The sequence below is a fragment of the Miniopterus natalensis genome, chromosome 21 (genome assembly GCF_054644295.1).
Source record: "Miniopterus natalensis isolate mMinNat1 chromosome 21, mMinNat1.hap1, whole genome shotgun sequence".
NCBI lineage: Eukaryota > Metazoa > Chordata > Mammalia > Chiroptera > Miniopteridae > Miniopterus > Miniopterus natalensis.
In genome coordinates this window covers 9,752,335-9,765,943 of record NC_142101.1, presented here as the reverse complement: position 1 = coordinate 9,765,943, position 13,609 = coordinate 9,752,335, and the positions used below count along the sequence as shown (strand labels likewise).

Here is a 13,609-nt window from a genome sequence, read left to right as displayed (position 1 = left end):
AGGCTGACAAACACCTGCCACTGGAGAATTAAATAAGATGATGGGAAACATGGTTCTGATCCTTAGATTTGATTACAGAGAAATCAAGTGTATTTGCTACTCCAGCACCTTTCTGTCACCTGCTAATTACATCGGAGACTTGTTCTAGTAACTCCACGGAGTTTGCAGGGAAACATGTCCTGTATTCTTGAGGTTAGTGACCCAGTCCCATGGTCTCCTCAAGTAGTCCAGGTGTCTCGGTGACATGGAGCACAGAAGTAAGTAGGTACTGCCAATGGCTATCAGTGTTCCAAAGAAAAGGGATCCTTTCTTCATCACCTGTAAACACAGCAAGAGCTCTCCTGTTACTCATCCAGGGATTAAAATCTTGAAACAGCAATTTAACTTCATGACCACTAATAGTCTTGCAGTGGCTGGTAAGGTCAAGAATTTGGAGCTTCCCTCCTCCCTTTCTCCCTCCTTTCTCTCTTTCCAGAAACGCCTGAATCCATGTGTTCTGTATAAGGAACTCTTAGCACTCAACTTTTGTACAGCCATTAAAAAACCCCACAGTTTAGAAAGGGAGCTATGAACTGTCTGAGAAGAGCTCTGTGCTGAAGCCACAATCAATTCGCTGCTCGGGCCCTGCACAGGTGTCCCTGAAGAGTGTGGTGACCGTGTTGCAATACACACAAATACTGAATCATTATGTTGGACACTTGGAACTGATATAATGTTATATGTCAATGATTCCTTACTAATTAAAAAACTATCTTGAAGGCTCTGCTCACCATTCCAGCTCCTCATCTAGCCATTTTCACATGTATCTGCCACCTTCCAGCTCCCCTGAAATGCTGGCCATCCCCACTCTGGACATGGGGAGAGGGTTTCTGCTACCTGCCAGCTCCCCTGAAATACTGGCCACCCCCACTCTGGAGATGGGGGTGGTTCTTCAGCTTCCAGGGGGCTTGGCCCACCTCTGTTCTCCTCCAGGGGCAGTTCGAGCCTTTCTACTGCAATTTTCCACCACCCCCCCCCCCAATCTCAGAGCTATGTAAAGGGGAGGGACTATTTCTTGTCCATCACCATGCCCTTGCTCAGTTTCTACACTAAATAAAACAACTGTTGAGTGGGTGAAGCTGTAAAATTTCCAAGGGGGAAGATAAGGAATCTAAATGTCCATTTCCTGGCTTCTCTAGAACAAATGCCCAAGACGAACGTGGCAGAGCATTACATCAGAATCAGATTCTGTTTTATAAGCGGTTCATTTTTGTCCAGTTTTACAAATTAACTCCATAAGAGTATCACATGAAATGAAAGTCGGTTGCTTAAAAAAAAAAAGCAAAACGTCCCTTGGCTAAAACAAAGCAGAGTTAGCACCCATTTCTCTCGGAGTCCCTTTCCTTCCACAGCTCTTGCCCTCTCTCTCTTTGCCTCTTTGTAACTTTGCCCCTTGGGCTGGTTGCCGCCTGTGTACCCAGGGCATTTCTTATGTGGAAGACAAACATTTCATGCCTGCCACATGCTTTCCATACCTGCCTGCAGCACCCATAACCAAAACACTATGAATCTCAGCACATCCAATCAAGGAAAGAAGAACTGGAGTCTGTGCCAACCTTTTTTTGCCAACGCCAGCGCAGCACCGCCTCGTGGTACCTTATTCTAGAAAACGTGACCTGTAGGAAAGTGTGAAGAGGGCTCTGTATTCTTCAGTGGCCGAGCAGGAAGCTCAAATAGGGAGAGCCTGACGTTCAGACCTTACCATGGAATAGAGAGGAATAAAGGTAGACGGCATGAGAGCGTGAAGAAATCTCTCTAAGTTCTTCTGGAAGATGAACCATCTGGAGTTGACATATGCGCGCATCTGCAATAATGCAAGTTTCAGAGAATATCTTGAGTAAAATACCTTTGTTTCTCTACCCTGACTTATCCATACCCTTTACCACAAAGCCAGGCACAAAGTAGTTCCAATAAGCCCTTATTTCCCAGTCCCTTTTAGGCCATTACCTTGAAAAGGCAGAGCAACTACACTAAACCTGTTAGGGAACTGTTTTGCCCAGGGGTGTACAAGGAAACTCAGGAAACTCGACTGCAGTTTGTTGAGCTGGATCTGTTGGCTAACCGTGAGCCCAATGATTTGACTAATTTCTGTTCTTCCTGGTTGATTTAGAATGTTCTTTATGGCAGGTAGTGATCTGATTAAACCTATTCTATATTCAGGACAAACATTGAGTTGTAGCTGTCTCGTTTTTAAAGACACAGGGACGACACATTCGGGGGCCTTTTAGTATTTTAAGAACCCCCTTGGCCACATGTGAAAGCACTCTACTCAAGCTGAAGTCCACCTGCTTCTTGTCTTTAGGAAAGATGGAAAACAGGGACACTCTCTTCTTTAAATTTAACTTGGAAATTTTTTCGTTGGATTATTTTAAAACTAGAAGCACAACAATTTCTGGTGAGCTTTTCACATGACTGGCTCAAACTGGAATTCTGGTTTTCTTCAGAGGATTAATCTCTTACCCATGAATTTCTTTGGTGTTACTTCTTTTTTTTTTCGGTGCATAATACCCTAAAGAACATTCAAGGCTACTCTAAGGGTGCAGCTTATAATGTGAAGAGTGGCAAGGCCATTTCTTAGATTTTTCAAACATGTTAACACATTCAAGTTATTTTTAAATATTAAAGTTGTATTTTCATTAAAATAGCATATCACTAACTCTAGTAAGCATCTAAGGTTGGAGTTTGTGAATTATCAGAGGCTGAACCAGGCGTCTTGTATTTCACCATCTTTGTTGCCTCCTGAATGTCATTGAATGTAGGTGATGCGCATGGGTCATTGTCACTGTCGACACAGTCACAGTCCACCTATGTGTAAGGAATGCTGTGTGTACGTGTGTGTGTTTGTACCTGTTCTTTGTCATTGCTGTTGACGACAGCCTACGACAGATGTCTCTGATTTTCCCCCTCCACCAAAACCCTGCCCCACCCCAGGCTTTCCCCATACTATGGTCTGTGTCATGGGTTATGCATATATGCAGATATGTTCTTTGGTTAATCTCTCCCTGTCCCCTCCTACCCCCACTGAGATCTGTTATTCTGTTCCATGAACCTATTTTGTTCATCAGTAAATTTTTGATAAAAATTTGTTAGAGTGTCAATGAGTGACCTCATGGAGCAGAGCCGAACCGTCTCACTCACCTCTATGTAGTTGTACATGGATAGGTCTGAAACCGCATGGTCATCTGGAATCCTAACCCTTGAGAATTCAGGAAGACATAAACCTACAAGCCAAGTTAAATAATGCATGTTTTCCAAGGCAGTCTAGAAAAATGAGCTGGGCTCTGCATAGGTAGAATTAAATAGTGTACTCTCTCCCTAACTTCTTAAAACTGTGGGCAACCCGGCTGCGTGACCAACAATCTATGACTGCTGAGCAATAACACATAAGTATTTCCTATTGCGAGTAAATAAAACTTGTGACAACGATAATGTAACGCAGACTGGTTGATTAGAAAATCATTATTTTCTTATTTCACAAGTGGAAAGCAGTTCATATGACTGTACATGACCCCCCACCCCCATCCGGCCTAGAATTTGCTGTTCCCTTGCCGCCCCATGCATGATATTTCATTGCGCCTAAGACACCTTATTAGCTGAAACCACAGCTCCCCCACTATTCTGTGAGCTACCAGAAGCAGGCCCATGTCATACTCGTGTCTGAAATCTTCACCTGGTATATAGCAAATACTGAATAAATATATTTGATAAGTTACTGACTAACTACTATGACTTCCACATGGCCAAACAACTCTAGCTAGTAAGGAAGCCCTTTCTAAAGTGGGAGAATCTGGGTGCAAGGCCCGGTTTTACCACTTCTCAGCCACATGGCTTTGTGCAAGTTACTGTGTACAAGTTAGTTGCCTCAGTTGTGAAATAGGAGCAAGAATAGCACCTATCCCGGGTGTTCTTTAATGAGATAATGCATTGAAAGGACATCAAGCCGCCGAACACATGGGATGTTGAGCGATGTTAGTTATTATAACTGCCCTATTGTTATTGTCCTGTCTTTCTTCTCTAGTGACCAAAGCCAGTAGTGACAGAGGCTACTGATACATGTAGCCTCCATATTCCTCGGTCATTGGTAGCACATGACACCAATCACATGAGGGTTAAGAAAGGGGGGAAGCAATATGAGCTGGAAGAAAACCAGAAGCAATTTGTCCTAGAACCTGTGCTCTCTTCCGATGCAGGCACCACAGTGCCCATGATTTCCTACAATAAGTATTTCCTGTGAATTTATTTTGCACCAGATTTTTTTTTAAAAAAGCTTCATGCAAATCATTTAATTTTCACAACAACTCTCTGAAGTTGGTGTTATCATCTCCACTTTATAGATGAAAAACATATTCCCTGAGACTTTAGAAAGATGAAGTGACTCGCTCAAGGTAACACAGCTCGTTAGTTGGTGAGTCACAACTGGCACCCAGTGGAGGTTTAGAGCCAGCTCTCCTAGTCCATCCCTCACCTGGAACAGGTTTAGGTTCAAAGGGTGCCTTTGAGACCACATAATGCTGAGAAGCAGCCAGAGCTATTCGGTTCTTAGGCCACTGTTTGCAGTTTCTTTTACAGGTGGAAAGTGTGTACATTTAATTTAATTTCAGAATTACATATAAAACTTTTTAAGCTTTTATGTTTGTAAAATTAACATATTGGTGGGGTCAATTTTAATCAAAAGGCAAATGGAAGTATTGGATTGAGACCTTTGATCGGGCAAAAGGCAAGAGAACACTGGAGCTTCTGACAGTGTATCTGAGGGCAGCTATAGGGGTGCTGGCAGGGTGGCACCCAGGTTGAATGGGAGAGAAAGGAGCATCTCTCCGCCAATTTCTGGTCTCGGAGCTTTTATCTTTGTGTGGATCACTGCCTAGACCTCCATGTACAAGAAACAAAAACTATGTTTCCCTCTCTGGGTGTTCTTTGACTGATATGGGCAGTGAGAACAGCAGAATCTATCAGCAGAAACACTTATAATCCTGACCAGGAAATATGCAGAGGGCGGCTGTGACCACCCAGGATCAGAAACAGGTCCACAATTAATGAGCAGGGCTCATCCATGTCCATTTGAGAAATTTTACTTACTAAGGTCATTATTGAATTTATCCATTATCTCATCAAACACCAGGCAGTCTTCAAAGCCCTGAAATAAGAAAACAAAAAATGGGAAAAATAAACTAGAAATAATGAAAGCTTCTTAGCAATTTTGAGTAGGCTTTCCATTAGTAGTTCATAGGATGTTTACCTCAACCAGCACACGGCAGCTGAACAGTCATGCCTGGCATTAAATGATGATTTTAAAAGACCATCAACTGCCTGCTTGATGGTTTTGTCTTTGCCCAGTTCATATATATGTTATCTATAATTTGGAATTTGATCAGAATTTTAAATTACTCTTGCAATTTTTTATGGATTCCACTGCTTCTTCAAGAAGTAAGAATAATTATATTGCTCTTCCATGAGTATTAGAATTATATTTAAACTATCCAGGTCTTTAAGATTCAGATTTAGAGCAATTTAATGAGAGGATAAAACTCTCATATTAATTTAGTTCCTATAAGCCAAGAGTAAAGCAAATTTCCAATATTAAGAACTCTACAAAATTAGTAAGGTGCAATGCTAAATACAGTGGGGAAGAAAAAAGTCAAAAGCTGTGTTTCCTGCTTTCTAGGAATTCAAACTACAGTTTTAAAGGCAATATAATATATGTAAAAGTTAATGGAATAACCTTTACATCAAATATAGAGATTACATCTGAAGCAAATAAACTTACTTGTCAGTTATATAGACTGTTAATTTAGATGTGAGAGATACCATATAGGACTGAGATAATAACACTTTTAAATTCTTTACTTAATTAATTTATATACATCCCAAGAATCTCTATGAGGTAGATACTATTAAAATCCCAATTTTACAGAGGGAATCAAGGTAAGTTAGTTATGCAAAAGCATATTTTAACAAATTGTGGAGTCAGGATTTGAACCCAGGCCTTTTGATGCCAGAGCCTGGGCACTTACCCACTAAAATTGGTGTGCTCTTATGTTTTCGTAAAACAAAATGTTTATTTACCACTGCTTTGTAGGAAATATAATCGATTGGATTCATAGCCTATTCATACTTGGAATATATCCCAATAACCCAAGCAATAAAAGACTATGATTATAAAGTTATTAGTTATCAAAGACACACACATGATATTTGAACACCATTTCTTTTCTGAAATAGTTTTTTAGCCAGAACAATAAAATTTCCATGAAAGCAGTAGTATTCAACATCTAATCTGTTTCATAGTTTTATTTAACCCCATCAATTGTGGTTTTTTCCATTCCTTTGTAAAAAAGTGAAGGGAAAAAAGATAATTTAAGATGGTTTCTTTCTTTGAGCCTAACATTTATGTACTTACCCATAATCTCTAGGAAAATATTTAAAAATTAAGTCTTATATTGCTGCTAGTCAAGTCTCTGAATTTTAAGCTATCAAAGCGTTTGCTAACTGTACAGATGACTGTCTCAGGCTTTACGCTTTTTTCCTCTACATTAAATGACTGGATCAACTCATTCAAGTCTTGACTATAGCTACTGATGAATCTAGTTCAACAGCAGTTACGATTGTAGAATTGGTTGTGTTCACAGAGACTCTGTGGGGACAGTTTCAGACATGTTTTGGTTTTATTTAAGGGTTTTCGGGTGGGATTTCCCGGGGGGAAAGAACTTACCGCGTTCATTCCTTGCCCAAAGAAGGGGACAATGGCGTGGGCTGCGTCTCCCATCAGCACACAGCGTGACTTGAAGTGGAAAGGGGAGCATTTCACAGAGATCATGGGCTGTGCCGGGAGCAGGAAGAAATCCCGTGACAGGGCCTGCCTTCAGAGAAACGTGGTCAGGATGGAAAGACGTTAAACCGGGCACCGGGCACTGCCTGAGTCTTTCACAGTGACGGGCTCTACCACCGTAGGATTTTATTGACAAACACGCAGATGGCAGGAAAGGGAGAGACTGCATTTTTTTCTGATCTGCAAATTTCGTTGGTTTGCAACAATATTAATCATAATCAAAAAGAACACGTTTGGCTGCATTTCAATGATCTGAAATATGTCTCTTTATGTATATGTCGTGCAAATTTCACGTGCACGGGCCACGCAGTTTTCAGCGGGGTTGGTGCGTTTAGGTGTTCGTGGAAACATCAAAGTGCTGCTGTGCGTTTGATTAAACCACGACAAACCAAAATAAAAGTTAATGTGAATTTATATGTATTTGAAAGCAGACAGTTGGAATCAAGCTGGTGTTTGAAAAGCGTCTACAGAGGTTTCGTGGAAGCTGTAAGTAGAGAAACAGTATGTCACCTGGATCCTAAATCTGGACGGAAAGGCAAGAAATAGCTGTGGGATATAAGAGCTAAATTTCGGTGTGCAAACAGGTTTCCATCAAGGTCGGAGTAGGGGAGGTCAATATAGACTGAATCAGGCGGCAGGAAAGGGTGAAAACTGACCATTTTTCCAAGACTTGCTATGGGCTGGCAATGGGCTGCCCCTTTTACCTAGTTAGCTCATTAAATTTGCACAAACTGCCCTAAAAAAATAGGTATTCTGACGCCAATTTAAAAAGTTTTTTAACTGATTTGAGAGAGAGAGAAGCATTGATGTGAGAGAGAAACTGGCTGACTTCTGCACACCCCCTGCTGGGGATTGAGCCGCACCCCAGGCGTTTACCCCGCCCGGGAACTGAACCAGAGACCTGGTGCATGGGGCGATGCTCAGCTGGCTGAGCCACGCCAGCCAGGGCCGGATGCCCATTTTAAAGATGAAAAACCCGAGACTCAGGGAAGTAGGGGGCAGAGCAGTATTAGAGTCTCGCTCTTTCTGCAGCCTTGTGCCTCCATGAAGACATCGTTGGAGGGAGGACGTGAGCTGGATCCCAGGAGGGGCGGAGGCCCTGAGTGAGACGAGATGACAGAGGCCCCCGTGGAGGGTGATGTTGACTTGGGCCCCAGGAGCCGTGGGTTCTAAACAAGGCAACCAATACAATTAGCTATTAATCTTGGGGGACTTCATATGGGCCAGGCCCTGCGATGGCTGACTGATGGGCACGTGTCCTTTAGTCCCCATGGTAACCCTTTGGGGCAGGTATGTCACTATGGCCCTTTTCCTGCTGAGATGCAGGAAAGCTGAGGCAGCTAGTAAGCGGTAGACCTGAACTTGGGCCTGCTGGTGCCTCCTGGGCCACAGACTCGCTTATCCACCAGGGGGTCTGCCAGCCCGCACAGGATTCAGAAAGGCCTAGGGACACAGGTGACTCGTCTTTCCCAGAGAAAGTGGCAGTGGCCTGGGCTTGCTCAGCTAACTGCTCTCAGCACAGCATCTTCTTTTGCTAATACAGGCTTCACGTCTAGGTCCCTGCGCCACCGGACGTGTTTGAGCAAAATCGAAATGAGGTGCGTGACCTTCATGTGACATGTCAGTAACTCAAAGCCATGGAGCAAAGGACACGATTGCACAGCTTGCGACTTACTCTCCCATGAGGGGAACGGCGTCCGGAAAGTACTTGTGGAAGAAATCCAGCACGTCGCTGCCCGTGAGAAGCTTTTCAAACTCTTCAAAGGGCATGAACAAAGTACACGTGAAAGTTTTGTTCTGCCAGGGAAAGAACAGTGAGAGAGGGAACAGGAGGCCGTGATGTAGGCACAGGTGGGGACCCCCAGTCACAGGGTGCCTGCTGTGGCCGAGGGGGGCCTGGGAGGACTGTCCGGGCGGCCGGGAGGGGCCCCCTCGCTCTGTCCCTCGACTCCCAGGGAAAAGCTCTGCCAAGTCTTGGGGCTACTCCCCAGCTTCTCAGTTATCAGGAGAATTTCTACCCTGTAAATTCCAGACATTTTCACCAGGCAAACTCTACACCTTAGATCACTAGTATGTTAGTTGGATTTCATTTCTCCTTTTTTTTCTCTGTTGCTTGTTTTATGACAGTATTAATAGGCCTTGGACCCCAGACTGATAACAAGAGAAAAAAAGGTAAGAGTAAAAGACCCACCAGAGAATCAGATACCTGCATGTATCTATATTGCACATAATAACAACAGCAACAATAAAATAATAATATACAATAATATATATTAATATACAATAATATATATACAATAATATACAATAATATATATATTTTATATATTTATATATCAAAAAAGTGTAGAGTCTCATGAAAGAACAGCCCTACTTTTTTTTTCAACTATGTCTTTATTGATTTCAGAGAGAGGAAGGGAGAGGGAGAGAGAGAAACATCAATGATGAGAGAGTCATTGATCAGCTGCCTCCTGCACGCCCCTTGCTGGGGTTCGAACCCATAACCCGAGCACTTGCCTTGACCGGGAATCGAAACGCGATCTCCTAGATCCTAGGTCGATGCTTAACCACTGAGCCACACCGGCCAGGCAGCCTTACTATTTTTTGATGACGAATATTCCAATGTTTTATAAATCTTAAAGGCTGAAAGTACTTTCTAATATACAACCTAAGCCTCTGGCTTTGTTTGGGGGTCATGTCTTCCTACACTGTCTTGGGAAAGATGACAGGCACCACCAGACACAACCCCCATTAGTCACCACGTATGTTAAACCCCCTTTCCAAAGTAAATAATTGGGATGATTTCAGGATTTTCCTCAGTTATCCCAAAGTTTCAAATATGTAGTCACTAAATAGACTAAACCATGGTGAGATTAATTGGGGAAACACACATTAAGTGCAAACAGCATTAATTATAGATGCAGAATTACATTTGATAAGAGATTCTATCTACCTTGTTAGGAAGTGCAATCATCATGAAGGTATTTCTCGGCCAAATGTGCAGATAATTAGGTTCCATGGCAAACTGCAGAAAAAATGTATATATATATATCTTTGGTTAGTATATTAATGCAAAACATCTATAAAACTGACTCTGCTTATTCATATTTTTTTCCACAGCAATTTAAATCAGTATCATTCATGTGATATCTACTGCTACATAATGTAGAAATAGTCTTAGAAAATACTTTGTGTTCTACCTTTATAAACTCAAAGTTAGGTGAAAAAAAAAAATATATATATATATATATATATAAAACCATTGCCTTTTATTACAAAAGTACATGATCACTTGACTTCAAAACGTTTAAAATCAATAGCATATTCTGCATGCCAGTATGGTGGGTTTTTGATAGTAGGTATAATTGAAGATTTGAGAACAGGCTATAAGATGCTCTCTCCCTTCCTTCTCTGTATTTCCATACACATACATACATAAAATATATATTTATACACATATAAGCTACATATATATGGATATACATATATATATGTGTACAATATTTTTATACTCTATGTTCACCTTATTTGGGGACATATTTGTATGGATGGAAAGGTTCTAATTTAAATTTCATGGGCAAAACCAAGTTTTACAAACAAACTTGTTTCCCACGTCACAAATAGTAGATATTTGGTCTTGTCAGTGCAACAGCAGCCTGAGTAAGTACTGATTACTTGGGTAGATCAATGGACCCAAGACCCAACTGACCCAAACCCTTATGGTTCCCAGGGATAGTTTATACATACAAGAAGATACAATCATTTTCCCAACTATTTCAAGTTTGCATTACTTTTTACAGTTGTTTAGAAAGCACTTGCCATGTGTACATTGCACAGGGTAAGGGACACGGGAAGCACAGCATAGTCTCCTAGCTAACATTTGCATACTTGTTACAGTTATTTGTGTGTTAAGAGAACAGAATGTTCCTGTCTGGCTCTTTAATCCCCAGAACCCCGAAAAAAGCCCAATACATAGACATAGAAATGAATAAGTGCATAACTCTTTGACCTCAGAGACCTCACGATGCAGTCAGAGAGGCAACATGTATCCCCACGGAAAGCCAGGTAACTTCCCTTTACCAGCAGTTCAAGCGGGAGGTGATTTGGTGCTAAATTAGAAGCATAGGAAGTAAAAGTGGGCAGGTAAGAAATTTGGGGGGGGGAGTGGTTAAAGCAAGGGGTTCATGGGAAAGGAGTGCAGGGCGGTGGGGAAGGGCTGGGGCTGCACAAGTGAGCAGTGTTTGAGATGGGCACTAAAGAGGCCAGTCTGGGGGAAGCTTTTCCCTCTTGCTATCTTTTGGCCATTTCCACAACCTTTTAGAGCTCCAAAAACAGGAAAGAGCAGAGAAATGACCGCTGACCAATTTATCATTTACTGGTTAAATTTATCATTTAACCAGCATTTAACCTGCTGGTTAAAAACAGTTTGGAAGGTAATATGTACCGCCCGTCTTCCACACTGGCATAGATAATAGTTTACATATTGTTTTGAGAAAGCCAAGATGATGCCAAGAACATTTTGGTGTTCATATACATATTTCACGACTTTGCAAAACAACCGTTTAATTTTTCACCTTTTATTTTTATTTATTTATTTATTTTAAATATATCTTTATTGATTTCAGAAAGAGGAAAGGAGAGGGAGAGAGAGAGAGAAACATCAATGATGAGAGAGTCATTGATCGGCTGCAGCCCACAACCCGGGCATGTGCCCTGACCGGGAATCGAACCCTGATCGCCTGGATCCTAGGTCGATGCTCAACAGCTGAGCCACACCTGGCCGGGCTAATTTTTCACCTTTTGTTACCAAGTCATACTCTCAATAGACATTTTCATCCAACAGCTGTCCCCAGGTTGGGCTTGTAGTAATCGCCATTGGTCCTCTCACCACAAGTCCCCCCAAACACGAAGTCTAAGCAAAAGCATTTTGCTTGCTGTGCAAAAAGAGCTTTAAGATGAGCCTCCCATTCATTTCCCGAAAGCACCCCTCTAATATACACCCAGTACTGTCACTCACCCAATCGCTCATCCCCATTTCAGTCATCAGAGATGGAATAAGAGAATCTGTTACATTAAAGAAAAATGAAGAAGGAAGGAAGGAAGGAAGGAAGGAAGGAAGGAAGGAAGGAAGGAAGGAAGGAAGGAAGGAAGGAAGGAAGGAAGGAAGGAAGGAAGGAAGGAAGGAAGGAAGGAAGGAAGGGAGGGAAGGCTAATTTTCAGTAGATTGTTTTTGGGTGACATCAAAATATTCCCATGGCTGGATCACACTGCTATGTCAAAATAGTGGTTTTTGTATTATCCTGTAATTCAGAATTATCAGATGCTGGGCCATGAGAACAGATCTTCCAGAAAACCATAGAATCAGCACTGAAGAATTAGGAAACACGTTTTTGACCAGAAAGAAGTAGAAAGACAAAATCTTAAAGGATGGATTTGACTGATGGATACAGTTTGGTGTATAACTGGTATAGAATACCACTATCCCTAAATGCTTAGCTATTTTACAGATATCTGAATTTCAGACAGATAGATTAGATCAGCACTTTTAAAAAACGCATGTTTTTATATGCAAATCAAGTATCTAACTAACACTGTCTACCGATTCTTGCTTATAAGCCAAGATCTTCATTACTTTCTTTGGTATTTTAGCTTTCCTTAATAAGTTCCTACAGTTACTTGCTTATGACAATATAAAACATACATATCACATATCTGCCTCAGGCCACATATGGCCCAACACGGGAACAAGGGAATAAGAAAAGTCCCTGGAAATCTCTTTGCAAGGCCCTGCTGTTCACTGTACTTAATAACTGTTACTGACTTAATCACGAGGACAAGGCCTCTGGACAGTCAGTGTTCAGAACTGATTCCCAACCCCCCTTTTTCTCTCAAGAGAAATTATATTATTATGTAGGACACAGTCCCTGTGTGTTTCCAGTACGGTGGTTGCTAATCCTCTCTTTCTTTACTACTTAAGAAAGTATATCAACAGGTAAGGGAGAGAGAGGGATATTATTAAAGGGATATCTATACTCCAATTTCTTATTAATGACAGAGTACTTGTGCCAACCTCAAAACTGACCAAGACATGCGACTGAGAACAGCTGCCCTAGGAGAGGTGGGGTGTGGGGATGGGAAAGGAAAGGACTCACATCCCCATCTTTAGGTGGAATGGTCAGCTCCATGTACCCATGAGGAATGAATTGCTGGCTGTAATCAAAGCGGGGTTTCCTCATGAGGTGAGCTCTGACAGTTGAATAGGCTCCATCACAGCCTACAATGAGGTCATAAGTGACATCTTTGGGAACTTTGTCAGATCTGAAAAATACAAAGAACCATCCAAAAAAAAAAAGGTGAGTCAGTGGGGCTGCTACTCCCATTTACAAACCTGCCTTCAAGCTTTGAGTTGACAGCTATGAAATGAAGATGGTAGCACTTCTCCCTGTCACAGGTTTTCTTCCGAGAATGAGAGAAACACAGAGCCGCACTGCTTAATGGAGGCGTGCGAGGCTATGGAAGTGTGTCTAGGGGTTGAGTTCCCTGCATGAGGGAGGAGGGATGCGACCAGGACATTTTAGGAGAACACATTCGGCTTGAGCAGAGGGGAGCAGAAGATGCACTTAAGAATACAGTGTGAGGAGGGCGCAGAGTGAGAAGATAATTTTGAATGTTAAGACAAAAGATTTAAATACATTATCCTGGCAAAATAATTATTTTTTCCCATTGGGGAGATGATGTATG

The 13,609-nt window shown here is 41.9% G+C and overlaps 1 protein-coding gene across 1 annotated transcript in view; it reads right to left on the bottom strand.

Moving 5' to 3' along the window:
• Positions 1 to 115: 115 nt before the first annotated feature.
• Positions 116 to 13,609, bottom strand: part of KMO (kynurenine 3-monooxygenase) — a 31,220-nt gene continuing 17,726 nt past the window's right edge. Inside the window, 10 exon segments of the mRNA XM_016196065.2 lie at positions 116 to 178; positions 181 to 318; positions 1,596 to 1,655; positions 1,742 to 1,843; positions 3,178 to 3,260; positions 5,119 to 5,176; positions 6,752 to 6,899; positions 8,544 to 8,665; positions 9,822 to 9,893; positions 13,021 to 13,186. Coding sequence (XP_016051551.2) covers positions 116 to 178; positions 181 to 318; positions 1,596 to 1,655; positions 1,742 to 1,843; positions 3,178 to 3,260; positions 5,119 to 5,176; positions 6,752 to 6,899; positions 8,544 to 8,665; positions 9,822 to 9,893; positions 13,021 to 13,186 — 1,012 coding nt within the window.